The following is a 25,655-nucleotide window of genomic DNA, read 5'->3' on the forward strand; positions in this document are numbered from 1 at the left end:
GCGATTTCTATCGAGAGAAGGGAAACCAAAAAGGCGTGCCTACCGTACTTGCTTCTATTTGGGTATGAACGCGAGCTGTGATGGATCATGGAAGACGACTTTTGTTGGTCTGGATGTCTTAGCTCCCGTAGACTTGCAGATAGGATGATGCATGGTGTCGCTCCTCGACATGCGCGCGTTCCCTTCTCGTGGCCGCGCATTAATAGCACTGTCGCTTAGGGCGGGACGAAGAAAATAAAATACCCCAATACTAAATTACCCCGGACAGCAGATACCGACATTGGTCTGTGTGCGAGACAGACAAGCCACGACTCAGACTCGGGCTATTCGGGTGGCAGAGGTTGACGACGACAGACTCGTGCTTGGGCAGCTGATTGCGCAGGTGCTTCATAGTCGAACAACACGACACCAACCCCATCTTTCCCCAACCTCTCTCCTTTGGGACTTGTTGTTGTCCGGAGCTCTTATCTGCAGACTGACGAGCAGTCAGGTAAATGGATGGTGATGCCGATGCACTTCCGGCCTGCGATATGTATCCGTAGTTCGTCTTGCTGCAAGCTACGCCGCAAGCAGCAGATGCCCGCGTTTGTCAACGGAATCAGGGACCCTGTGCAAAGCTGGACCAGCCCAGCGATTGGGGGGGGTTTCTTGACGAATAAGCCGCCGACAATCACAGCCCTTGCCCTTGCGGCCTTGTCTCCCTCTGGGCCTCTTCTCCGCAGTTCGCGGCTGGCTGCCCTAGTCTGGACCGGGCTATTTGGAGTAGATTTGCACCCCGTGGCCAAGGAGGGGTTGCCCCCGGGCATCGGAAGGGAACGCCAAAGCGAAGCCATCGTGAGATTTTTCTGCCCCTCAGACTTGTTTGATGATTGGTCCCAAGCCCCTGCTCCCCTGCCACGTAGGCGTTTTTTCGGGTTCGTTGCAGGGAAGGCAGGCTCACCGGTGAGACCACCCAGCCGTCCCTGGAGGCGTGTGGAAGCCGAAGCATCGTGAGCTTCACTTGTTTCAGTGGGTCTCGTGAACTGTATGGAGAAACGACAATGGAGGTACCATCTCATTCCGCTCTGACAGGCTCTGCCCGGTAGAGAGGGAGAACCACATCGTGGACCGTTCTGGAATTTGGACCCTTCTTTCTTTTTTGGATAGTGGTTTCGAGTTCGTGGCGGCCCAGATTCTTCGAGGCCTACGATGCATCTATTCCTTACCTCACATATTGCTGAACTCAGCGGGGACGGCTTTCACCGACCGGTAGTAGAGCCGGTCATTGGAAGTTGCCCATGGCCGGTCTTGACGAACTTACTGCGTATACATGATCCAGTTCTGAGTACAGGGTATTCATACACCCGCCCTACGGCGTCGTTACCGTTGTTTTGTTGGATTGGGTTAAGACGAGCAGGGCGCTCGAGCCGGGAGCGTTTGGGCTGTCAGCGAGGTGTGAATGTCGTGGAACGATTTTCTGGCCCGGGATCGTTAAATTCTCAGTCAGAGACGAGATCCGCGTGCCTCAATGGCTGATACTGATAACAAGGGTCGGTCCGTGTATGCTGCAACTTCACAGCTCATATCTGCCCAGGGTGCCGGACTAGAGGTATTGAACATACGGCAACGATTAGGTACGAATTGTTTGTTTCTACGTTCATCGTTTGCATTTGAAGCTTCATTCATGAACCCAACCACGCCGACTTGCTGAAATCTTTCTCGGCGTAGTGGACCTCACTGCTGCGGTGCTGTGTCCGAGTTGACCAGGGATGATCAGTGATCGTCGATACATTCGAGCAGAGGCCCAAACCTCAGAAGCGCTAGACAGGGAGGGTAAGAGGTCCCGGAGAAATTCATGCCTGACTGTGAGCATGCGATGGACGGAGGTTTCCATTGAATCGAGCCGATCTAGTCTCGAGTCTCGACCACAACCAGCTCACAAGTATACAAGTAGGATTGATGGGCATCGGGCTGGTTGTTGGAGATCATGGCCCGGGGCGCCGTGGCCCCTTCGATCTCTACGAGCGTTGATTCCGAAAAGACACTGCGCACGCCGCAGACTGGACGTTAACGTGCCACTGTGCCAGCGGTATGTGGCTTTCCGTGGTGCCGTCTCTTCCCGAGACTGACATTGCCAGCCGGCCAGCGATGCTAATCCGGATCGGGTAACCTGACGGAACGAGCTGACCTCAAGTCCGATCGCTTCTCGTAAGAAGCAGAGCTGGCTCGGCGGCTTTCTTTGGTTGTCAACGCATTGTCCAATCGCATGGCAACTCCAGTGGTATCGTTGATTAAGCTAGTGCCGTTCACGATCCAGGCTTGCGGTTCCTGCACTCTCATCACCTCTGTCGTTCAGACCATTGTCTGGATGGTGGGCAACTGGACCGCTGCGATTTGGGGGAAGGAGTGATTTTGTCTTGCGGTCTTTCGAGCGCTTGTCGCGTGTCTTGGTCGCCCGTTCAAATGCGATGGTTTTGACAACTGTTTAATCGGTCACTCTGACACAGCAACGCTCTGTGGAGTCTCTGGCATTGAGGGATCTTCTAGTAGGACGTGGTATAGCGGATGAGTGGGTAATGTTGCGCTTCTTTCGACACTGAAGGTGTACGAAGGAACACCTGGCAACCTGTAGTGAACTCGTGATATTCGGCGGTTTGTCTCTGAATGTTCAAGATTCTTCTAGCTTCTGGTCCCGCCTCCATGTTCGCTCCTAGTAGTAAAGTGTTGTGCACAGTCGTTTTCGTCCTTGAGATTGCGAATGATGACAATGATGCAAGCTGCGCAGCGAGTGGAGACCGTTAGGCCTCGACGAAACCAGCAGAATAGCCGTGACCAGGGGCAGCCTGGACAGGAGAGAGAACTTGGATGATTGGGAAGCATCGTCCGCGCCGCATCTCCACCCGAGATAATTGACGGCGATGGAGTCTCCATCAGCGACTCCAAACATCTCCCGCTCCGACATTGACGATGGCACCTCGATGCCAGCATCGCTTGCTGCATGGATAAGGGTAGTTCCAAGGCCGCCGAGTTGACGATCATGCTTGATCTGGAGTCTTCTGAGGGCTGAGTTCGGGAGCAGGTGCAAGTCGGGTTGCAATAGAGGAGCTGTTCTTCCGCGGAATAAGAGCGACGGAGTCGAGCAAACTCAATGAAGTCTACGACAGCGGCAATACCGGCGACGAAGCAAAACTCGAGTCGTTCGTCGATGGCTGAGCCAGGGTCTATCCTGCTTCACTTGCGCCTGGTGCGAGCGCCGCCCCTGATCGATCGATTGGTAGTTTCCTCGACTCTGAGTGGCTGGCATCTGGAGTGCGAAGAAAGCTAGCCCCCTATCCATGCTCACGGAGGAAAGCGTATTATCGTAGCCATTGCCTCGATCGCCAGATGTCGTGTTGTTAGTTATCATTTGATGACCCCAGACTACAGAGCGATGATTGACGGCGGTAGAAGGCTGAACAGTCTAAAGCACCAACGGCGAAGATTGCTTGCCGAGGTGAGCATCCCTTCGACGGACAACGAGTGCCTCATGTTGCTCGTTCCACGGTCGAAACCAGCGACCAAATGGCAAGTGACAACGTGCCCAGAGACATTTATGTATCCAATGAAACGTGGTTCCCGAGCTTGAGAGCAGAAATTTTGCAGGACATCAGGCCATTGTACGGTATCAGCGTCTTGTCAAGCCAATGCCAAGCCTCGACTGCGTCGTGGACAGCTGTGTTGATGATTTACTACAGTCGGGGATGTGGTTGGACGCCCCCCGTCGCTGTATTTGCTGTCACCGAATGCTCCCCGATGGCCGGATGCCCCCGCTAAGAACAGTTCGATATGTACAAAAATTAGACGATCAGATCGCTTTTACGACTATGCTGCTGGACTGCCGGGCAGTCGCATTTCTGCCGTCCAAGTCAATTCCAGGATGATGCGGTTGTCGCATTAGGGTCTCGTTCGTGGCGTCCAAGAAGGAATCATGCAGAGACAGGAGAGATGCAGCTCCGAAACTAGGCGACAAATGAGCGTTGCAGAGGGCGTCTTGCATCCAATGGCCATGTCGCACAGTGAGCCAGGAGAATGACACTTGCATGCGTGTGAGTTCTGGTTGCGGAGCTGACCCTGCAGTTGTTCAGAGGTGACTGGAGAAGCCAGTTCCAGATGCTGGGTTTTGACCAATGCCGAAGAAAGAGTGCCTATGTTCGCTACTCATACTCGTCTGTTCGTGGTCTTATGAAGGTCTTGTTTCCGCCCGTCGGTGTCGGACCTTGTCAAAGAAAGACGGGATGAGCCACCTCCATGCGCGGGTTCTTTGTATGCGGCAGGGTGATCTGAGGAAACGTCAGGTTTGCGGGCGCGACAGCCCTGGAAGGAGAAGGTCAAGAAATTTAGATTCTCATCTGCCGGATGGTCGATGGTCTCTCCGCGCCGTCTCTAACAAGATCAAGCCATGCTCTCCATGACCAGCAGTTTGTGGCTGTAGGCTGTAGCATGTCTCGTCATAACTACGCAGCCGGCTCTTCGGCTGCTACGCAGCGAACAAGTGGATAGCCGCCGCCGCCGCCGGCCACCGCTAGAACACCTGCCCGTACTCCGTACTGTGTAGATTGTTCAACGCACATAATGGATGGTCGAAAGCACTATGTATGTGGAGAACCGTGATCATTGATGTAGGTGGAGAAGATCGGTCGGTTGTGGAAACGCACGTTTGTTGGTAGGGCGGCACGGCGGGAGTTGGGCTTGCTGAACGGGGATCGAGGGCCGCCTGTGAAAATAGGCGACAAACCCGGGAGCTAGGGAGACATCGGACCAGGGAAATGCCTAACGTCGAGGAAGCATGCAAGGTAGCTGAGGTCTGGAGTCTGAAGTCTGGATCGGAGTCCAGGCTGTTGCCACCGAATAGTGACATTGACAACGGCAGCGGGCAATGACAAAGACATGCCAACTGCCCGAAGACGGATCAGGCTCCGTTCGGGTTGGGCCGCTGGTCCAGTGTGCTTGCATCGGCCAACTAGAAATTGTTGAATGATTGGGACCGAAGAGGTGGGATTTGTCCCCCAATGTGTGCCGTATTAGTCATAAACATGCTGGCCGCCGGGTTGAAGAGTCGGATGAAAAGATAGGTATTGGTAGAGTACCTAAGCAGTCAATTACCTGGATAGTGTAATGAGGCTTTCGTAAAGATTCGGGGAAAGACAAGTGGAAGAAGAGGCGCGAGACACGCACAGCACGCGAGGAGACGTAGCGAAGGTCGATGGGTACCTAGTTCCTTTGTTCGAATTGGTGCAGTCACTGCAGCACTGGCAGCGATGGCATTTGGATGTCTTGGTGTCGTGCAGTCTTGGGCATCATCTTCGTGCTTGTCTTGCAGGCTTTGCCGCAGGTCGGAGACTTGACTGAGTTGACTCTTCTTGTCGATGACATCTGCATCACGCGTGTGTCACTGCGTAGCGGAACATGTCTTGCATGGGTGCATTCCTCGCGAGGCACTTTAGCCAAAGGCGTCGTTGGAGTGTGTCCCAACCTTTTGATGCCGAAGGATTTTGCAGTTGGGAATGGCTTGTACTGTCTTCCGCGGACCAACACACCTCGTTGACTGGTGAGTTGAGGTGAGGTGAGGTGAGGATAAGGAGTCGTTGGACTCTTTCTTTTTTCTTTTGTCGTTATTTTTCTCCCGGATGCTCAGGGCTGTGGTGCCGGTGGTGTGTCGCAGTACGTATCTGTATTCGTAGCAAACGGCAAGAGCTTAGAGATTGCTTTGCTGTGCTTCGTACCTACCTTACCTTCCACTGCCCAAGGAACCTAAGGTCAACGGCGGGGAGAAATCGGTACGTGCCTTGTCGTCGGCGCATGTCGCGAAAAAAGGTGAGAGGCTCCAGCGGGCCAATGACGAGATGCAGATCATGGCGCGATAAGGCAAGGTACCTGGTCGGAAGTCCCTCGTTCCCTTTCTCCGTACCTAGCTGCTGCCCTTGCCCTTGCTCCTGCAGTCTTGCACTCTTGCTTCCATCTGGCCCTGCCCCCGCTCCGGTCGTGGTCCCGTTGTCCCCGCTCTGGCCCTCAGAAACTGATTCGGTACGTATCTTTGTCGGAATGGTGAGGATTTGGCTCTTGGCTTCTCTTGGAGCTTTTTTATTTTTATTTTTATTTATTTATTCCTATAGCGATTCTGGCTTTCCAAGCCCCCAAGCAGCCAAGCCAAGGACTGCCACCAAAACTTTGTCTGACCCTTACTGCTTTTCGAATCTTGAATTCGCAGCCGCAGCACGGGCCAAACATCGGCCATCCTTGCCAATGCACGCACATCCATCTGTCTTGGACCCCTGTGCTCGCCATGCCTTTTGGCTTTTACATAGTAAAGTGCGGTTTTGCCAATGCCAACAGCTCGCTGCCTCTCCTGGCTTGGCCAAGACAGCACACAACCTGTTCTCACTTCTCAGGTGTGCGAGTTGTCTCCTTCTTGCAAGGAACACCGCTCCGAACTGGGGCACGGTATCCATAACTATGCAAGCATGCAGGAGGTCAATTAGATGGAGCAGGCGACGTGGTGCGAGGCATGTGCGGCTACTGGGTCGTAGGAGGATCCATTCGTACCTGACTGGAGTCTTGGACTGTATGGGATTTTCTTGATTCTGTACAGAACGATCCGTCATCGAGATTCGAGGGAGTGATTCCATAGACACTGACTGATTGCTACTGTGAGGGTGAGGCAAGGAACTGCAAGAAACGGGCATGGTGGAGGAGGGTAACAGAGAATGGAATCGAAACACTCCTAGGGCAGATTCGACGGAGTTCGATGTCGGCAAGTAGAGTGCAGCATAACGTCGCAGATGGATAGGTGCTGGGAACCCAAACCAAGGGCTGCTGCAGCCATACTTTCGAGTGGACGCCATAGAAAAGATGGACGAGTCGAAACACGGGCTGTGGATGGGTTTGTGTCAATCGTAGGTGGCTGTCACACCCTTTGCTGGCTCTGCATTGCACGTCCCCATTGAGCTGGGCTAGCTGACATGCCTCGACCTGTCAGTTTTCGGCCAACTGCCCTAGACTTTGAAGATAATGGCATGTCATCGTAGCTGAACTTCAGATCGATGGCAGAGGCGTACACTACTTGGCAGCGACGACGGCCAGGCCGCCTATGGGAGGGCCTAGACGAGAAGCCACGAGGCTCTGAGATGGTGTAAGCTGCTAACGACGTTTGGTTGCTCGTGATGATGGGACGAGATGAGAGAGAGCCCAGTGCTTTGTGATGCGTATCCGTCGTAGCCTTTGCTGCATGGCGCCTGCAGGGTGAGGTTGCTCTGTTGGGTCACTGTGAGGTGTTACTGGGATGCAAAAGTGAGCTGCGCGCGCTGTACGCAGGCCCTCCGGCCATGTCGTACCACAGTATCCAGATGTACCGTTTCGGTACGATGTTGCTTTGAGAACTCGGGCAATAACCTTGGCAATGAATTGATACGCAGCACGTGCAATATGGCAGTAATGCTCTGTACTCCGTAAGTGTTGAGGATATCTGGACGTCAAATGTGCGGCAGTGAGGACGTATCTGAGGGTAATACAAGCAAGTGTACTGAGGAAAGTCAGGAAAGCACTGCAGGATCATGGCTTCGAACGTGCCTTGGGCCGTGCTTGCGCCTCGTTGTGCGACCAGGTGCGGATGCTCCTTATCTCTGCAGCAAGCTGTGCAAAAAGACGGGGAATTCCAGGCGGTGACCTGTGCGGATACCCACCAGCATCACCCCAGCTTCACGCCAGTCCCAATGCAGTGGACCCACTCGAGATAAGGTCCTCGTCTGCAATCGGGACCAATCGGGAGGATGTTGGCCGCGCCCAAAGGCACAGACGCGCATACCGTGTCTTCTGGCCCTCTGTGCACGGTACCTTGGGTCGCAAGGTGCAGGCGCCCCTCCTTCCCGGCCCTCTTCTTTTTCGCAGCATCCCTCTTCCTCCCGCCATCCCGTCTTAATGCTGCACGGTGGCCTGTGCAAAAGCGCAAGGCTAATAGCGAGCGAGGATGGATCTCTCGAATCGCAAAGGCGTGAGAGCGAGGGCACTTTAGGAAGAAGACGGAAAGAAGGAAAGGAAGCAGACGGGAGGAAAGAGCGAGCCCGGTCTGAGCAGCCGTAGCGCCTCGGGCTCTCTCGTTACTTTCGTTACTCGAGTCTCGTAGGAGAACAATTTCCAGCTCCAGTCCAACATTGCAGCATGGCCTGCGGCCTGTCTTGTCTTTTCCTTGCGTTGTGTCCTGTCGCTATTTCGCCTTCCCAGGAATACCAGACCCGGTTGCTCCTCCTTGCCCGCCGCCGCCGCCGCTCTCCTTCCTAGCATTTCCAGGTTCCGGCCCCCCTTCCAATCATCTCTATCACAAACGCACACACCCACACAGGGTGACTCTTGCAAATACACACGGGGTAGAACATGGTCGCGGAAGAGCAGGAGCGACGACGGCAGCAGCAGCAGCAAGCAAGCAACGGCAGAAAGTGTCGTCCAGCGTCAATTTGTCTGGGAATCAGTCGTGCCTTCCATCCGCTCTCCACCATCCACAGCGACCCGAAACCAAAGGCGCTGCTGGACGCGAGGTGTGTGAATGTCCCACTCTTTGCGGCACCTACCACTACTTCCTTCCCTCTCCCCAATGAAAAAAGTAGAAGAAATATAAGGGAAAGAACAGAGAGAAACCAAACCTCTTGGTCTCCGTCCATTTCCCAATTCGCTCACCCACACACCCTCATTATCACCAATAACCCCATTCAGTCACCAACGCAACACCAACCAGCAAGCACCGGCAGCGGGAACACTCCACTCTCACACAGTCAGAATCCCGATCCCAACCCCAGGCTCCCCCCTCTCTCACTCTTGTGGTATTCTCTTTCTCACCCTCTCCCTCTCACTCACTCTCACACACGGCACACCCATCAAATCACACATACCTACTAGGGGTATCCGTACCATTCGTACATACACTATTACTCACTTACTCACACATCCCGACCTCACACTCCGCGGTTTTCTGGCTCGCGCGCTAGGTACTCTCGTACTGTGCACTATTGCCTCCCCTCACTCCCAACCTTGCCTGGCTTTGCCTTGCTTGGCTTTTCAAATCCACACCCACCCACACCCACCACACCAAAAAAAGACTGAGATCCCTCGTCTTGTTCCTCCCCTCGTCTTTTAGTCCCGTCCACCCCCCGGAAGTACCTGACCTTGCCAACCTTTCGAACTTCTTCCGTCTTGTCTCTCGACCCTCTGTCCATCCAACACTTTTTGACTTCACATCGCCTCACAATACCTACTTCATCTTGCGTCCCGCCTGCGTCTTGCCTCAGCACTTTGCCTTTCTGCTAGCGACTCTTCCGACGACTATTTCGACTTCCCGACAACGAAATCTGCGAACCAACCTCCTCCCTCGCACTACAACGATCCAACTTCTCGTCCAAACCTTCGCTCTGTCACTGCAGGCTCGTTACGACCCAGACATCCTTCCTCGACCTCATTCCCAGTCACCCAACCCAAATCTACACCTACACTACGCAATCGAACCGCTCCTATCATGATGGCAATCTAAAGCCCGAACCGTCGTTGCGATCTTTTTCCTCGGCCGCCGTGCGAGCCCCGTTCTTCGTTCTCCCACGCCCCTCATTATGTCGAGTCGCCGACTGGGACTTTCACGACCAGTCGAACCTGAGCGCTTTCACGAATACTATGGACCCACAACAGCCTCTTCCTCATCAGAGGAACTCTCACAACCCTCATCTGCTGGCCCTTGTGCCGCCCACTTCCAATGCCCTACCCTTGAGGTCTTCCGCTAGCACGCCAATGACCTCTCCGGGACTTTTCAGTCCCTCAAACCCGCGTCCGAAAATGAACTTTCCGATCCATGCCTCGTCCGACTCAAACACTCCGAACGTCGAGACCAGCAGTCCCTACCTTCACCCGCTCCAGAACCACAAAGTCAGAGAGTAAGTACAGCTTTTTTTTCCTCTTTGCTATACTATGTTGTGGCCGCGCCTTCTTTCAAATAAAGCCTTTGTGTGAATCGACATCGACGGCTCTCTATCAGTGAGGCGGTATCGTGACTACGTAATTGACAGCGGGGGCCAGCCGCAGGCCCCGCGACAAGGGGATGACTATTTGATAAGCTAACCATATTGGTGACCAGGACACATAAAGCCTTGATTGACTCCGACAGCATTACCGGCCGCAAGCTCATCAACCAGTATGAAGTCATCGAAGAAATTGGCAGAGGTGTGCACGGAAAGGTCAAACTTGCCCGAAATCTCGAGACGGGCGACAATGTGGCTATCAAGATCATTCCACGGTACTCTAAGAGACGACGACTCGGCAAGGTCATGGCCATGTCCCCGCAGGAAAAGACGATGAGAGAGATCGCCATCCTCAAGAAGATGAGGCATCCCAACGTCGTCTCGCTGCTGGAGATTATCGACGATCCGGAATTGAAAAAGATCTACCTGATTCTCGAACACGTGGAGCTAGGCGAGGTTGTCTGGAGAAAAAAGGGATTACCGCACATCTGCCACCACGAGCGTCGTCGCATCGAGAGAGAAAGCAGAGGTCAGCCGCTGACCCCAGAGGAGGAGCATTACGAAAAGATAATGGAGGAGAAGTACAAGATCCGGGAGCAAAAGCGGGAAAAGATGTCTCGAGCCAACATGAACACCCATGAGTTTTGGAGTATCGAGCACGGTATTTCTGACGACGCGAGTTGTGGATCGCAATCCCGCGTCCCCTCAAGGGACGATCTAGGAGCATTGGACTTTTTCGGAGGCGAAGGGTCACAACCCAATTCGCTGCAGGCATCCCGGGCTACATCTCGAGCGCCATCGCGGTCTCAGTCTGTGAAGTCAATTCGCGACACCGTTTTTGACCAGGAAGCCATCGACGACACTGAGGACATCGAGACGCCAGGCCCGCTACAGACCAGCAACCCAGGCTCAGCTACCGCACTCGATGGCACTATGTATGGCGCTTACATGGAAGACGCGGCCTTTCGAGGTCGTTCACCCAGCATGGCCGATTCCATCATTTCGCACATGTCCTCGGTCGACTGGAACACTCGGATGCACGACCCTTTCGCTGAAGACTTTTCCTACGTTCCTTGCTTTACCATCGACCAGGCAAGAACGACTTTCCGAGACACTGTCTTAGGCCTGGAGTACCTGCATTACCAAGGTGTCGTACACAGGGATATCAAGCCTGCTAATCTACTGTGGACCAAAGATCACCGCGTCAAGATCTCCGACTTCGGTGTTTCGTACTTTGGCCGTCCTATCCGAGAAGGCGAGGCCGACGATGAGACGGTCTCAGAATCTGAAGCACAAGATTTCGACGATGATCTTGAGTTGGCCAAGACAGTTGGCACCCCAGCATTCTTTGCACCTGAACTGTGCTACACCGACGCGGACCGCATGGAACAACCGAAAATTTCCGAAATGATCGATATTTGGTCACTTGGCGTAACCCTCTACTGCCTCATCTACGGACGTATTCCTTTCCAGGCCGAAGATGAGTGGCAGATGTTTCGAAAAATTGCCACTGAGGATGTCTTCATTCCCCAAAAACGCCTCAGGGCAGTGGACCCTTCTACCCCTCCTAACTCTGAATCTCTCTTTAAGCGGCATAACGGACCTCCCTACAGGGACGACAACGAACTTGCCTACGAGAACATCGACCCCATTTTGCAGGACCTTCTGCGAAACATGTTTACTAAAAACCCGGACAAGCGAATTCGTCTGAAGGATATCAAGACCCATGCCTGGGTTGCGAAAGGAATTCCAGATGTGGAAGCGTGGTTGGCTGAGACTGACCCAGCCAAGACTTCGGGCAGGCGAGTCCAGGTTAACGACAAGGAGGCGGCCCGCGCTGTCGTGCCTATTGCCTTCTTGGAACGCGCACGATCTACCGTGAAAAAAGCAGTTGGGAAGTTGATGCACCCTTTAGGGGATCGAAGCGATAGCCGGTCAAGGCGGAGAGCTGCCAGCAGTGCTGCCAGCTCGGCTGGAGACAGCATGTTCAATGTACCGCCCACGCCACACTCGAGAGAAGCACGTAGAAAGAGTCTCAAGAGCGAAGACTATTTTTCCAACGTCAAAGACTTTGCTTTTGGTGGCTCCGACCATCCTCTTGTCCACAGCGAGACAGTCTCTCCCTATGAGTCTCCCTACGACCCTCTCGCTACGGCTATCGCTCAACCCGTCAAGGGCCAAGGAGCTGCCCTTTTACATGCCATTCAGAACAGCTACAGCGACTCGAGGACGAATAGTGGCACGGCATCGCCTTCAGATCAGTCAACAATTCCTGGGACAGCGTCATTTTACAAGCCTTTTCAGAGATACTCGCAAAGCCCATCGAATGGCAATAGCTTTTTGACGCTTACAGCTGGATTACCCGAGGTCAGGACACAACCTCCTACACCTTTTTCCGGTGACTCCACACTGGACGATCCGTCCAAGGAAATGCGGCAAACACGTGGATACGACGCCTTGACAGAGGAAGCTCTCCGTGCACGCTCAGCAGAGCGTGGCGTGTTCAGAGACCAAGATAAGCGCGCCCCTGCACAAGTGAGCGCCACCACCGCGAGTGTACCTGGTACCCTTCATAGGATGCCTAGCCTTCCTGGCAAGCCTCGAGCTATGCGATCGGTGGACTTGGGTAAGGCGAAGCAGGCCACCAGCGCCTTAGCTTCACCACTGTTCTTTTCGTCTCGGTCTGTCACCGGCTACCAGCATGGCCAGCCACAATCGGACTCAAACATCTACGAGACTCAGCGCCTCACGGCCGACCTAGAGGAGAGACCGCAGACAGCACACAGGATCGAAAGTGTGCGGGATATACCGGAGGCAAGAACGCCACCACCGCGCACATACAATACGTCAACTCCCGAGTCGTTCGCCCGCGCAAAAAGCGAGATGCAGCGCAAGCAAATCGCAGAAAGTCTTATTCAACAAGCTCCGGACGACGTCAGGTCAGATATTGCCGTGGTCGATCCAACCGAAGTACCCTGCCCTCTCTCGCCCGATGACGAGCGATTTGGCACGCCGCCACCTCCATCTCGTGAGGACACGATGGAGACTGAAAAGTCCTCCCGCTCGACATCCATCGGTGGCCTGGCTTCTCCTATTACGAATCCCAGCGAAGTAGCCAGTCCCGTCTCGTCTGTCAACCACCACACGAAAGAGGAGATGCTTGCCTTCCAATCTGATCCGTCGCTTCCCGCTCTTCTCAGCGGTGCCAGCTCGGTATCCGATGCTGAGCCCGTGGAGCCTGCTGTTATCAACAAGCCTGGTTTACTCGAAACAACAGATTCCCTGACACCTCCAGCATACCTTAAGGAGCCCATGGCCGGATTTCCATTGGAACAATTCGAGCAACAAGGACGATTCGAGACACACAATGCGTCATTTAATGCCGGCCCGATCCCGCTTCGCATCACACGCAGCCCAGTCTACAGAAGCCCGCCTCTCATCCACCACAGTCCCGATATGCGTCCACAAGAGGACGATGATGACGATAGTGATAGTGATGAGGGCCTTTTGATGGCGAAGACCAAGAAGAAATCTACAACCAACACTCACGTCGAACGAATACCTTTCGGGGCAAGGCGACGTGACACAAATGCGAGCATTGCTAGTACAGAGACAGCCAAGAAAGTTGCCATTGGCGAAGAGGTCATCACCTGCGCCGACTGACTTTAACGTGCTTGGCACGCGACTACCTGCCTGGCTCGCGCTCATAACTATAAGCACCCAACTCGACTCATACATTTTCCAACCTGTACAATGGATTCGGGATGGTCTTTTTTGGCACAACATTCATACACAATCGGTGGACTTTTTGAGTTTTCCGCCCGCGTGTTCAACTCCTTGAACACAATCCATTTTCTTGCTTAAAGCATATCCCAAGAACAGCATGCAATCAGATTGCACATCTCCTGCTGGCGCATTTCTGCTGCCAGTTTCGATTCGAGCGCGCTTCCTTTCCATATAGAGAAGAATTGCAATGGTGGCAGTCTTTTGCTTTGACGCTTTTCTCTCTTTCACGTGCCACTGTGGTTGGCGGATGCATTATCAGAGCAGACTCGGACGACGACATGCGGCTACGAATGGAGGAGAAATGACGGAGGGGACTACGAAGGGAGGCAGGTTGGGGGAAATCTGCCATCAGGGGAGGCTTTTGGGTTATGGGACAGAGGAGGATGCATCGACGATTAGACTCTTCCTCTATGCTTTTCATTTGTCTTCAGGGGAAGTTGAGGGCAACGGGGCAAGTCCGACTTGGATAGGGGTCTATAGTCATGCCTGTTCATCATTTCCACATCCCATGAAGTTTGAACACTTTTTTCTTTATCTAGCATCGGCAGCGAGGTTTCGGGAGGAGGTTGTGTTTGTAATAGCGGAGGCGGGAGGTTGATCATCTGGGACCGGGTCTATCGCCCAGACGGAACAGCGCTTCTTATTTCTCCGCGCCTTTTTTTGTGGAGGAAATCTTGCATGTACACACCCCAAATCCGACCACAGATAGCAAAAGAGAAGTGATGGGAAGATTCGTCTATGAATGAATAGAAGCGATGAACACATTTTCTCCATTTCCTCACGTTGTAAAAAGATGAGTGCTCTGATTTGGAGACTGTCCCTGTGCTCTCTTTCTATGTGTTCGTTTGCGCCTAGGTATCCTGACGAGCTGCGTCGAAATGTCATCGGTAGTTGAGGCAGTCCATGTGGGAATACTTTATTGCGACGGCATTCACCGTTACCCGAGAATCAGAACAAGTTGTAGTAAAAACCAGCATGACAAAAATCTCGTCATGGGGTGGCCAAAACCCAGACCATCAAAATGCTCTCTACCGGGCAGACTACCTCACAGTGGCTTCCAAATTGCCACTCATACTACTGCAATCCACGTCACTAAACAAACAACCCGCGTCAAAATCCTTCAAGCTAATGGGGACTCTGGTATTTGTGACTAGCGAGTCTACCCCATAGGGAAAGGGCACGACCTTATGAAGATGACGGTAATTACGCGATACAAACAGAGTAGTTCGATCTTCTTTTCCTCAATGCGCTCATCGCTCCCTCTCCACCAACACCCCACCACCACCACAGCCTGGACTAACTCCCCGAGACAACCAACTTAAGATGAACCGCGAGTAGTCAGTCCCCTCAAGTCCACGATTAGAAACACGCCTTCCCTTCAAACCCCGAGCAAACCTCCTTCCACAGCAGCCCAATCCTTGGAAAGGGAAGGCCCACCTACGCAGTGTCAGCATTAGGCGCCCCCATGACGCCGCGACCAAACCACTCCGCCACCGTCGCGAACCGATCCTCGCTGCGCTCCAACTCGGCCTTGAACAGCTCATGCTTCCCCGCCGTCTCAATCTGCGTCTTGCGCAGCGCGCGGATCGTCGCGTTATCGTTGGCGCACTGCGGACACTCGCCCTCGGTGCGGAGGCACCGCTGGTGGAAGCTGTGCTTGCAGAGGAAGTGCACAGCGGGCAGGTCGAGGGGTGCCGTGCAGACGGCGCAGCGCGTCGACTGGAACACGGCCGGCTTGGAGCCGAGGTCGGCGAGCTCGGCCCGCTTCTGTTCTGTCTCGCTGCGGAAGGCCGAGATGCGGCGCCGGTTGGCGGCGATCTCCTTGCGCTCGCGCTCAATCGTCTCGTGGAGGTAAGGCTTGATCATGCCCATTGTCGCGACGCCGCCTGAGGAGCCGGACTGGCCGACCAGCGTCTGGATGACCTGCAACGGTGCCATGAGGCCGTCCTTGTCAATTTTGTTGAGGACGGCAGAAAGCTCTTCTGATCCGGCTTCCCGGAGAATTCGGGGGTCGGAAGTCAGGTATGCCAGGGCTGCAGGGTATAATTGCGGTTCTTCGGGGCCATACTTTCGAAGGGCTTTGATGGCTCCGCGGGTATCTTTGGCTGAGGTGTACGATCGGAAAATGTCAAAGAGTAAACCGGATTGCTCCTTGACCAAGGTTGTGCCGTCCTTGAAGTCAGAAAGGTGCGAAAGCAACAGGACATTGGAACTCTCCATCGGAATGTCTTCTCCTTCGATGAGCTTCTTCGCCTTGTTCTCCCACTCTTCTCGATGCTGCTCCCCTTTCTTCTCATTTGACTTGTGCAGGTACATCTCAAAGAGTGTGGTGTACAAATCTGTCCTGTCGCTTTCCTTAAGACCTGTGTCTTCTAGGCATGCCTCCAGGAAAACAATGAACTCGTCTGGATGGTCGATGAAGGATGAGAAAGCAGTCCTTGGAGGCGGTGGGGTGTATTTCGGCGCAGGAATGTCGTCGGGGTTCAAGATGATCTGAGCATCGCCGTTGATGGCTGTTCCATTGCCCGGTGTGGATGGGCTTTGGAGAGAAGATGTGTTCATGTATGGCAGAGGTAAAAAGTTGGAAAGGTTCTGGACGGCACTTGCTGCACCGGCCACCATGCCGCCGGCTACAACAGCCTCTCCGTTGTCCTCAATCGGTACAAAGTGTAGCCTCGGACGGTACTTGCCAGTGTAGTAGTCCACGAAGACTGTGGTCGCATCCTTTGGACAGTTCTCGATGAGAACTCTGGCATACTTCTTGAGGCAAGGGAATGCCTAATGAAATATTAGAATTGTTCAAATACTGGAGAAGTATGGAACTCACCACTTCCGGGTCTTGATGCCATATAAAATCGAGAGCCTCGTTGTACAATTTGGAGTCTTCTATCAGGATGTCCACGACCAGTTCGATTTCGCCGTGCTTCTTGGCAAGATATGCAGCTTGTTCGTAGTAGCCTCCTTGCCTACACATAGTGATTGCAGTCTCGAGGTCAAACTTTAAATCACCGGGTGATTTGATAAATGCCTCCAACTTGTCGATATCTTTGAGCTTCGCATAGCAGTTCAAAAGTAATGTTGTGTGGTCAGACGTTGCCTTGCGATGCTCATGTAGCTGCTCAAGATACTGTATCAGGTTGTGTATCCTTTGTGTATCGAGGAACTATGATTATTAGTTTTCCTACGCTCTATTTCTTCTGGATGTGGAAGCTTACCTTTCTGATGACCTGTGATGGTTCAGTAGTATCGATCGCCTTGATGTATTGGACCATGGCACCGTCGTAATCAGCTTTTTGATACAGATGGTCGCCAAAGCGTCGGAAGATGCCGCTCTGCTGTGTCGCATCCAGCCGTGACTTTTGTGCCAGTTCAATAGCCAAGGGGTACATGTTGCGCTGGTACAGCATTTCGAGGCGCTGTTGCAGTGACTTTTCATGGTATCGGTTTACCTTGCCATCTTGTGTGAGAACGAACAGATCACCCCAGATTTGGAAGATGGCTTTGAATGGCGAGATCAGAGATTGTGTGTGGCCGAGCACTCTAAGGTCTGGCTCGAGAAGAATGAACGTTGATGCGTTGAAGAGCGCATCCGCTGCTCCACCTCCACCTCCAAAGCGTCGACGCATAGTGTCGTTGCCTTTGTCGGTGGTGGAAGCCGATGGTGGGCATACCAGTGCAACGTAATCCTGGTAGATCGAAACTAGTCTTTTCGGCGATTCGTACGCACGCGGCGCTCCTCTGCCTTCCAAGGTGTAGGTGTAGATGGCATCCTCTCGGGCGACTACCACGTCTCCTGTCTTCTTGTCAACCGTCATACAGTCAACGTGACATCCCATGTCTTCCACAGTCTTGGGCGGGGAGCTATGGCCCCTTCTCGAAATCCCAAGCTTCAGAATTCGGGCTGTTGTTGAGATGAATAGGGTCGTGACATCTTGGGAATCCGTCATGAGCTCCACGCCTGTAATAGGTTCTTCTGAGTCGTGCACCGTCCTTTGTTTCGCCCCCAGGTCGTTGATCAAGTCGCCTCGGATCAGGGTCACCGTGCCGTTCGCGAAGCCGACTGCTACTTGGGTAAGGTTGTCGAGAACATCGATAGCCGAGATCTGGATGAGAAAGTGATTAGTTGATGCTTTGAAAATATGCACTCGAGTCCTCCCTTACCGGAAATTGCTTCCTGCCATTGTTGATCTGCAAAGTGCTTAAACAAGTCGGCATATTGGTCTTCTTCACCAGCTTATCCAGAGCCCAGATCTTCAACACCGGCTCGCTGCTGAGGTCTTCCTGCTCAGATGTCAGTTTCCATTCTCGTCATCTCATGATTGTTGCGTCCACCTACAGCGACAGTAACAAGCAGGCTTGTCCCCTCGATCTGGCGCATGTGTGTGATCGTCCCGAGCTCGTGAGCCTGGAAGCTCTTCACCACCTTCCAACTCGAACCGACAATTCGAACGTATCCATCGTAGCTACCGAGGAATAGACTGTCGGAACCGGAGCAAACACTAGCGATCTCGTTGCTCTCGAAGAAGACTCGGGTCTCCTCATCGGCGAGCCGGACCTGGCTGACGTCGAAGAAGTCGAATGCCTTCCACTTCAGTGCAGGTGGTTAGCGGACGTCGGGTCGCAGAAAGCACATTGAGGGGAGATTTGCAAACGAACCTGAAAGGCCATGGCTACATCTCCTAGCGACAGCAAGTTGAGAGAAAGGCAAGGTCGACAAGCGTGAGCGCAACGGCGGTTGTTGATTGACGTCGGTGCCTCGCGCTCCAATGACGCTGCTGTGGGGAGCTTTGGTAGCTGTCGCTGTCGCTGCCGCTGGTCTCCGAACTGACCCACCCGCCTGTAGCAACCCAACCCAACAGGACCAAAGCTTCCCAATTACGTATGCCATGCGCCACAGAAAATAAGCCGTTCTTGCATGCACCAGCCACACTTCTAACCCTACCATTAATCAGGTCTTGCTCATGTCAATGAAGCATGTCAGATATCTTGAGTGAGATTTCGCATCATACACCTAAGCTTAGTGTTTCAAGTTAATTTTGACTCTGAAGTGCTCAAATGAACCAATTTCATGTCACGTCATGAGTGAGATCCAGCGCCATTTTGTAATCCAATTTCAATGTCAAATAGTAGACCATTCAACGCTCTGTAAATCATGATGAGGTGCCTGGCGCTTAGAAGCTCAAATCATAAGTTGAGGAAACGCGACATAGTTTACAAACATTTCTCTAGCCAAGCAAACTTGAACTACTGGATGTGTGTAGTTTTTGGCATTGGCAAAACATCAGATTGATACCAAGCTGACCCCTCGATAGTCTGTATTTGACCGACAGTGTCTGCTTACACGGAAAACAAGCTATTTCTAGACCTTATCGACGGTCCCATAATATCTCAGGCTCTAGTTGGGACCTGGTGCTTCACTCGGACCCTCATATTGTCAACCGGCCGGGCAGTAATTTGTCTCGTCTGCGACATGTTAGTGAGGCGTGCTCTTGGGTGATTCTCCTAAGGGACTTATCCTAATGGAGGGCTTACGTTGTAAAGCTGTGTATTGGACCTGTATTGCCCCTTTTCGTTGATGATGGGGCGATCCTTCTCGTCCAGCGTAGCCTCCCCTAGACCGACCTTTTCAAAGACATACTTGCCCACAACACTAGCCAAAATCACCCTGGCCTCGATGTTGGCAAGCTCCTGTCCGATGCAGTTCCTAGGACCCCTTTCAAAAGGTCTCCATGCGGCGGCAGGAATCTCGTTCGCGCCAGCTTTGCCAATGCCCATCTTCTCGTCGTCATTCGTTGCCATTGACGTGTCCGTATTCCCGAGCCATCGCTCGGGTACAAAATCGTCTTTGGTGCTTCCATAGACGTCAGGGTCTCGCTGGATGAGAGTGGCACAGTTGTACAGAACCATCCCATCAACGCAGAGGCTGCTGTTGTCTGGTAACTGCAAGTGAAAGTTCGCGCCCGGGGGGCAAAGGCGCGCGGTCCCAGCTGGTGGGTACAGGCGCAGAATCTCCTTAATGACTGCCGAGGTATAGGTCATCTTCTGGGTGATCTCCTCACCCCTGGCGAGTAGAGCTTCCCGGACGACTTCGGGGCTCAAGTCCTGGCCGAAGAGGCTCTCTAGCTCAGTCCGAAGGCTCTTCATTGCCCGAGGCGTCCTTGATAACTCGTAAAAGGCCCATTGGAGAAGGATGCTGGTGGTGTCATGCCCTGCGAACATGAAAGTTTTGAGTTGATCTTTCGTCCCGTCGATGATATCCTGTGTCAAGACCTGCGTGTCTTTCAAGCTGAGAGCCAGAATACTCCGGCTCGATGACCCCTTGTCCTGCTTCACATCGTTGAATTTGCGACGAATGACATCCTCGAGGAAGACGTTGCAAGACTTGGCAAGTCGCCTTCGTTTCCTGCCCAGCTGTGGGTTCTCCCACCACTTCAGTATACCACTGCCCTCCCTGTATGAGGTTAAAAACTCCTTGTAACCCTTAATGAACTCTATTTGTTGATCCTCGGGAAGCTGTGCGTTAAGATCAACATCCATAGTCACGGCACCTGTTTGTCAATTCTTAGTGAGATGCTGCTCTGACTACAGAAACTTGATGAGACTTACCAATGATATCGAAAGTAAGATTAGTGCACAAAGGCTCCAGCTCAAACTCTTCACCCGTCCTGACGAGTTCGTCGAGTTTGGCGAGGAAGGTCTGAGTCTTTTCCAAAATGACTGGCATCAGACTCATGAGGTGCTGGGGAGCGAAGCCAGGGTTGAAATGCTTTCTCATGTCTTTCCATCCGGAGCCCTGCGAGAAGAGTCCACATTAAATCATATTCTGACGGATGTTTTCGCGTCCATATTCTGTAAAAAGAGAACAAACGTGAAACATGCGAAGGAACCTCTTACTTGAGACATTACGATTGACTTCTCGCCCAGCAGCGGTGTGAGATACATCATGGTGTCGGACTTCGGTGCGCTGTAGGGCCACATCTTTGATTGTCTTGATACCTGCTCCGCGATCTCATGGCTTCGGATGACTAGTAGGGGCCGGCTGACTGGACGAAGGTCTAGAAGCATGATGGGAGGGTTACCGATCTCCTCGAGCATATCTCCCATGGTGGGATCTGCGAAACTGAGATTAGCCCACAGCACCACATACCTCCTGTCGCTAATACGGACCGAGTTGAGAGTCCTTCTCGTTGCGCTTCACGTGGTGTTCGTTTATGGCCTTGAGGTGACCCCATACTATTGAAGGCTTCAGCTGAGGAAAGTTGGCGTATTGCTTCAGCCGGCGATAGCTGAGGGCAGAGTACAGGTACAAGAGAAGCGCCGGTAGCGCCAAAAGCGCCACTGACAAAGGACTTAACATGATGAGATACCACTCTCGACTCCCAAGCAAAGCTCTGCCAGAAATTCAAAGCAAGTTTGGATGCAGGCCCTCAAAGGTAGCTGAAAGCTGGCAACTGGGTGTGGTTATGGATATAAAGAGTGGTGGTTCCCATACCAGCCTGCATCGGATGTGTAGATTCCGTTTCAGCAGGAGCATGGATGACCAGTCCACCCTTTCAGTCTGGAACCCAGTGGCCGCCAGCGCGACCAGCGCTATGATGCCTCGACTTACCAGTAGCCTGTAGGAGCGCGCCGATTCGTTTGCTCGCTTGCCTCCAGGACGTACTTGGCTAGGTTAAGACACAAACATTGGGAAGAGGTGGTCCACATCCGATTTTCAGCTCCCCCATGATGCCAACTTCTTTGTTGTTCTTTCATTGGCTTGCGATTGTGAGTTCGAGGTTGTCCGCCCCAAATGGGTGAAGAATGTAGCCAATCTCATGTCTCAGTGGTTCGCGTGGATTGGCACATTGCGGGAGGGTTGTCCAGCCGAAGCCAAGAACTCCAGTCAGAACCTAGAATAGCGGGAAGATGCCGGATGGATAATTGCTCCTTCCCGGTACTTGGAGGCGTTGATCGCGAAACTCCTCGGTTCTGGTTGGCTACATCCCTTGTATCCATGTGTTTGCGGCACGTTAGGGTGACATCACCCCGGTTCAGATGTGCAGGAGTAGCGGGGGCAGCCTACTATGATCTCCGCATTTCTCACACTCAAATAGTGCCGTTTCCCCTGGGTTTCGCTTGTAGGATCTCTTCCGAATGTCACGAATACGAGCCATCGGAAACATGAGACTTGGGCTGGTCAACATCTGAGACTTCATCTTTTCACGATGAGCGATCACTGTGCCCATTATATCTTGAAGTGTAGAGAAGAATTAGCGTAATTAGTGTCTCTTCATGCGTAGACCTTGACCTGTCTTACAGACCAAGCTATTCTTTGTGCGCTAGACATCTGTTCTTTTGAAGTTTTGATAACGTTCGTTTTTCTCTCGACCACAGCCGAGGCACAGTTACCTCTCGATGGACCACAAGCTTCAATTTTATTTACAAAACAGAACTTTCAATCTCAGGTGTATCACCAAAAGAACGAAGGACTGAGACTATATCAAAGTTCTTATTCAACGCCTCTCAAGTATTCACACTTGCAACTCCAAGTCGCTCAGTAGCTAGACGGCACGATTCCAAGCCTTCCACCGTCTGTCACGAGCACATTGCCGTTGGTGTAAGCGCCTGCCCTGCTAACCAAGAACAACACAGCGCCAGCCATATCTTCTACGTCTCCCGCCCTCTCTTCAGGAATGGTAGTCTTGGGCCAACCCTCCTTGTGGGCCTCGACCGTTGCCGTTGTCATCTCACTCGGGTAGACTGTAGATTGAGATTAGTAGATGATTGAAGATCCCACCCCATGGACTCCGAGCCATAACGAGTGCCCTACGTGGCGTCGGAAGGAAGTAGACTTACATCCAGGCGCAATTACGTTGGCGCGGATGTTGAATGGGACCAGCGTGGTGCTCCTTGATAGATGTTAGTCTCGAGGCCGGCTCTTGTAACTCTTTCAGGAATGCTTACAGTTGCTTGAACATGTGCACCACAGCTGCCTTTGACGCTCCATAAGCGAAGCCCATCGGGTTGCGGTTGTACGCGCCAATGCTGCTAGTCGCGATGACTTGGCTCCTCTGCTTGAAATTGCTGCGCTTGTTACCCTCATCGAGAAGTTCCAGGAATGCTGCGACCGTGAAAAACACGCCGGTAGCGTTCACAGCAAAGGTCTCGGTGAAGTCCTTCTGCTCCCAGCCGAAGACAAAGTCGCAGTACTGAGCAATGGTCGGGTTAGGGGGCAAGCCCTTGAGAGCCGGTCCGCCGATGCCTGAGTTGGCGATGACGACGTTGACGTATCCGTGAGCCTCCTTGATCTCTGCGACCGCTCGCTCGAGGTCGCTCTTTGAGGTGATATCACCTTGGATGGTGCGAATGTTGCCGTTTTTCTATTCACATTTAGGGCGCCAACATCAGTCGTCATACCCCTCGAACATAAGGGCCATGCATGACCGGTATGGATGATAGACTCTGCTGGGCCCAACGCTCTCGCAGAAACTTACAGCTGTCTTTGCCGCCTGTTCCAAAGCTTCTTTCCGTCGGCCGATGATGTATACAATTGCCCCGTTCGCCTCGAGGCCTTGTGCAATCATGAGACCGATGCCTAGGTTGAATCGTAAGCAAATACTGGAGGGTTGCTACTGCGGTTGATGAATGACGTACCAGTTCCCCCACCCGTGACTACGGCGATGAGGCCCTTGACGCCGAAGAGGTCGGCAGCGTTGAGGTTTGGAGAAGACATCTTGGAACACAAAAATTGAAAACCGTTACCCGTTAAATTAATGTGAGTTAGCGACTGGGCATAGAGTTATTGGGTTGAGCATAGTGTTGTAAATGTCCGAATAGTGTAGCTCGGTGGTTTAAGTAATTAATGGTGTCCGGCGGGGTTCGGTGGAATGGCCCGCACGGCCTATGGCGACATACTGCACCAAGTCCGTTATCCTTCACAATGATCAGTTGCGAGTGGCTGCTGACTGCATGCAGTCTGGTCCCCGATGTTCGGATGTTGCGCGGTCCTGATTACCTTAGTGGACAGCTACTCGCTGGGCTTACATTAGGCTTTTGTATGTCGGGAAAACGGTAAGCTATGCTATTAGTCCTTCTACGTGCGTTTCCCGGCACACCTTATTAATTTCAAGGCATCGGACCATTCACGTAGGTTTTACAAGATATTAAGGTAAATGCACAGGCGTGGCGCCGATAAAATGAGTGGCAGTATATGCTGACAAGTCGCACAAATATCTTCAGACCACCTCTACAATGCTGATATGTATGATTCTACTTGACTTCAACACACACGGATGCCCGTAAACGATACCTCCTCCACTTACAATTTACCTTAAATCACCAAGCCTAAAGTGAATCAACATGTCCCAGCAACATTCAATTGATTGGACACAAACAGCCTTGCCACCAACGAGATCTATTTCTTTTCAAGAATGAAGAGTGCATGGATCTACATGCACTCATCAGGGTTTTTCAACCAAGCGTCTAATCGTGCTCCATCTCTTGGAACGAACTTAGCCTGGAAACCTTTCGGTTTGGCAACAAACGAGAGGCCATCAAGTCCTTTGATCGGATCGATCTCCACAGAACCCTTACCGTCTGCAGGCAAGATCTTGAATCGGGCGATCAAGTGCGAAAAGGCTGTGTACAAGGCACTGTGTGCAAGATGAGACGCTACACACATTCTGCCCCCCATACCGAAGGCGAATTGATGCGCGTATTGATCCGGTGCATCTGGAAGCCAACGCTCAGGGGCGAATACTTCGGGTTCCTTGAATAGGTCAGGGTCTGGCTTGGCGGTCAGTCTAATATGACATTTCATCTGAGTTGTGGCAAAGTCACCTCTGTTGCAGGACCAGCTGTTCAAGAAAACTAGAGTGTTGGCCGGAATCGTGGCGGATTCCCAGGCGGCATCAGCGTATGTCGCCTTTGGTAGCGCGAGCTTCAAGACGACAAAGTATCTCGAGATCTCCTTTGTCAGTGCATCTATGTAGTCAATCTTTTTAGAAGCATATGTGTTGGATGATTGCTGTAGAACACCAGCATCTTGGATGGCAGCATATGCTTTGTCTTGAATATCAGGGCGGTGTGCAAGTAGAAGAATAGCCCAAGCCAAGGTAGGCTGGTTCGAGTCGGCGCCCTGGAATATGTCAGGGCAAGTCCATCATGAGCTTCCGGTTTAATTGTAGGATGAACTTACTGCCATCATACTGAGGCTCACACTGATCAACTCCTCTCGCGTAAGGGTTGCCGACTCAGGGTCTTTCAGAACAGCGCCTTGAATGCAGGGCTTGTCTTTACCCCGAGCAATCTCGTCTTTTAGTCGGCTGAGGAGTACGTCGTTGTATTCCAATCTTCGACGGCCAATGTCCCCAGCGTGATTCTTCGGTGTGGACTGTAAACCTAACACACTAGCAATCGGCTCCCAGTATCGCAGCAAGGGTATGTAGTTAGTGTAGTTCTTTCTTGTGTCGCGAAGTTTTGAGATCTCGGATTCGACATAAATTATCTCGGAAAATAGAGGATCTTCCTCCAGGGACTTGACATGGGAGGCTCTTGTCCCATAGTTGAGCGTCAGGCTAAGATTGAGGGCAAAGCGCCTGACAGCCGGACGGAAGTCGAGATCCACCGAACCACCACAGCATTCTTCGTATAGGTCTTTGAGAAACTCTCGTGCCTCCAAATTCAAGATAGGCGCGTAGCTTTCTACCCGCGGACGATTCAATGCCCCAGCTGCGAGCTTGCGGCGACGTTTACAGGAGTCGTCCCATGGGCTGGTGCCGATACTTGTAACGGCTTTGTTGACCTTTCCATGGAATACATAGAAGGTTGGTCGAGAATTCATCGCATGGCGTTGTCCGAGAAATAGCTGTTTGGCAG

The 25,655-nt window shown here is 52.6% G+C and overlaps 10 protein-coding genes across 10 annotated transcripts; 3 read left to right on the top strand and 7 right to left on the bottom strand.

Moving 5' to 3' along the window:
- Window positions 1–464: 464 nt before the first annotated feature.
- CLUP02_02112 (uncharacterized protein) lies at window positions 465–1,196 on the bottom strand (the record flags this gene model as incomplete). Its single annotated transcript, XM_049281146.1, has 1 exon — window positions 465–1,196. A coding segment is annotated over one exon (732 nt), but the record flags the coding sequence as incomplete, so codon positions are not given.
- A 2,949-nt stretch (window positions 1,197–4,145) lies between these two features.
- CLUP02_02113 (uncharacterized protein) lies at window positions 4,146–4,430 on the top strand (the record flags this gene model as incomplete). Its single annotated transcript, XM_049281147.1, has 1 exon — window positions 4,146–4,430. One exon carries the CDS (start codon window positions 4,146–4,148, stop codon window positions 4,428–4,430), a length of 285 nt encoding a protein of 94 aa, XP_049137104.1.
- A 110-nt stretch (window positions 4,431–4,540) lies between these two features.
- CLUP02_02114 (uncharacterized protein) lies at window positions 4,541–4,876 on the bottom strand (the record flags this gene model as incomplete). Its single annotated transcript, XM_049281148.1, has 1 exon — window positions 4,541–4,876. One exon carries the CDS (start codon window positions 4,874–4,876, stop codon window positions 4,541–4,543), a length of 336 nt encoding a protein of 111 aa, XP_049137105.1.
- A 1,321-nt stretch (window positions 4,877–6,197) lies between these two features.
- CLUP02_02115 (uncharacterized protein) lies at window positions 6,198–6,860 on the bottom strand (the record flags this gene model as incomplete). Its single annotated transcript, XM_049281149.1, has 1 exon — window positions 6,198–6,860. One exon carries the CDS (start codon window positions 6,858–6,860, stop codon window positions 6,198–6,200), a length of 663 nt encoding a protein of 220 aa, XP_049137106.1.
- A 416-nt stretch (window positions 6,861–7,276) lies between these two features.
- Window positions 7,277–8,295, bottom strand: CLUP02_02116 (uncharacterized protein; the record flags this gene model as incomplete). Its single annotated transcript, XM_049281150.1, has 4 exons — window positions 7,277–7,385; window positions 7,461–7,681; window positions 7,820–8,184; window positions 8,247–8,295. 4 exons carry the CDS (start codon window positions 8,293–8,295, stop codon window positions 7,277–7,279), a joined length of 744 nt encoding a protein of 247 aa, XP_049137107.1.
- A 90-nt stretch (window positions 8,296–8,385) lies between these two features.
- Window positions 8,386–14,195, top strand: CLUP02_02117 (uncharacterized protein; the record flags this gene model as incomplete). The annotated part of the gene is made up of 8 exons (XM_049281151.1): window positions 8,386–8,546; window positions 8,722–9,006; window positions 9,104–9,415; window positions 9,468–9,926; window positions 10,127–13,559; window positions 13,621–13,835; window positions 13,904–13,986; window positions 14,056–14,195. 8 exons carry the CDS (start codon window positions 8,386–8,388, stop codon window positions 14,193–14,195), a joined length of 5,088 nt encoding a protein of 1,695 aa, XP_049137108.1.
- A 504-nt stretch (window positions 14,196–14,699) lies between these two features.
- Window positions 14,700–15,134, top strand: CLUP02_02118 (uncharacterized protein; the record flags this gene model as incomplete). Its single annotated transcript, XM_049281152.1, has 2 exons — window positions 14,700–14,942; window positions 15,087–15,134. The coding sequence occupies 2 exons, from the start codon at window positions 14,700–14,702 to the stop codon at window positions 15,132–15,134; spliced, it is 291 nt and encodes a 96-aa protein (XP_049137109.1).
- A 99-nt stretch (window positions 15,135–15,233) lies between these two features.
- CLUP02_02119 (vacuolar membrane protein) lies at window positions 15,234–21,153 on the bottom strand (the record flags this gene model as incomplete). The annotated part of the gene is made up of 12 exons (XM_049281153.1): window positions 15,234–16,574; window positions 16,624–16,923; window positions 17,012–17,899; window positions 17,958–18,077; window positions 18,133–18,384; window positions 18,453–18,633; window positions 19,090–19,109; window positions 19,203–19,259; window positions 19,329–20,344; window positions 20,403–20,589; window positions 20,691–20,908; window positions 20,964–21,153. The coding sequence occupies 12 exons, from the start codon at window positions 21,151–21,153 to the stop codon at window positions 15,234–15,236; spliced, it is 4,770 nt and encodes a 1,589-aa protein (XP_049137110.1).
- A 70-nt stretch (window positions 21,154–21,223) lies between these two features.
- On the bottom strand, window positions 21,224–22,024 carry CLUP02_02120 (uncharacterized protein; the record flags this gene model as incomplete). The annotated part of the gene is made up of 5 exons (XM_049281154.1): window positions 21,224–21,346; window positions 21,406–21,463; window positions 21,533–21,610; window positions 21,643–21,783; window positions 21,885–22,024. The coding sequence occupies 5 exons, from the start codon at window positions 22,022–22,024 to the stop codon at window positions 21,224–21,226; spliced, it is 540 nt and encodes a 179-aa protein (XP_049137111.1).
- Window positions 22,025–22,332: 308 nt separating this feature from the next.
- Window positions 22,333–25,620, bottom strand: CLUP02_02121 (uncharacterized protein; the record flags this gene model as incomplete). Its single annotated transcript, XM_049281155.1, has 8 exons — window positions 22,333–22,538; window positions 22,635–22,687; window positions 22,743–23,158; window positions 23,273–23,373; window positions 23,433–23,511; window positions 23,694–23,785; window positions 24,474–24,915; window positions 24,976–25,620. 8 exons carry the CDS (start codon window positions 25,618–25,620, stop codon window positions 22,333–22,335), a joined length of 2,034 nt encoding a protein of 677 aa, XP_049137112.1.
- Window positions 25,621–25,655: the final 35 nt, after the last annotated feature.

Source organism: Colletotrichum lupini, chromosome 1, assembly GCF_023278565.1.
Source record: "Colletotrichum lupini chromosome 1, complete sequence".
NCBI classification, from domain to species: domain Eukaryota; kingdom Fungi; phylum Ascomycota; class Sordariomycetes; order Glomerellales; family Glomerellaceae; genus Colletotrichum; species Colletotrichum lupini.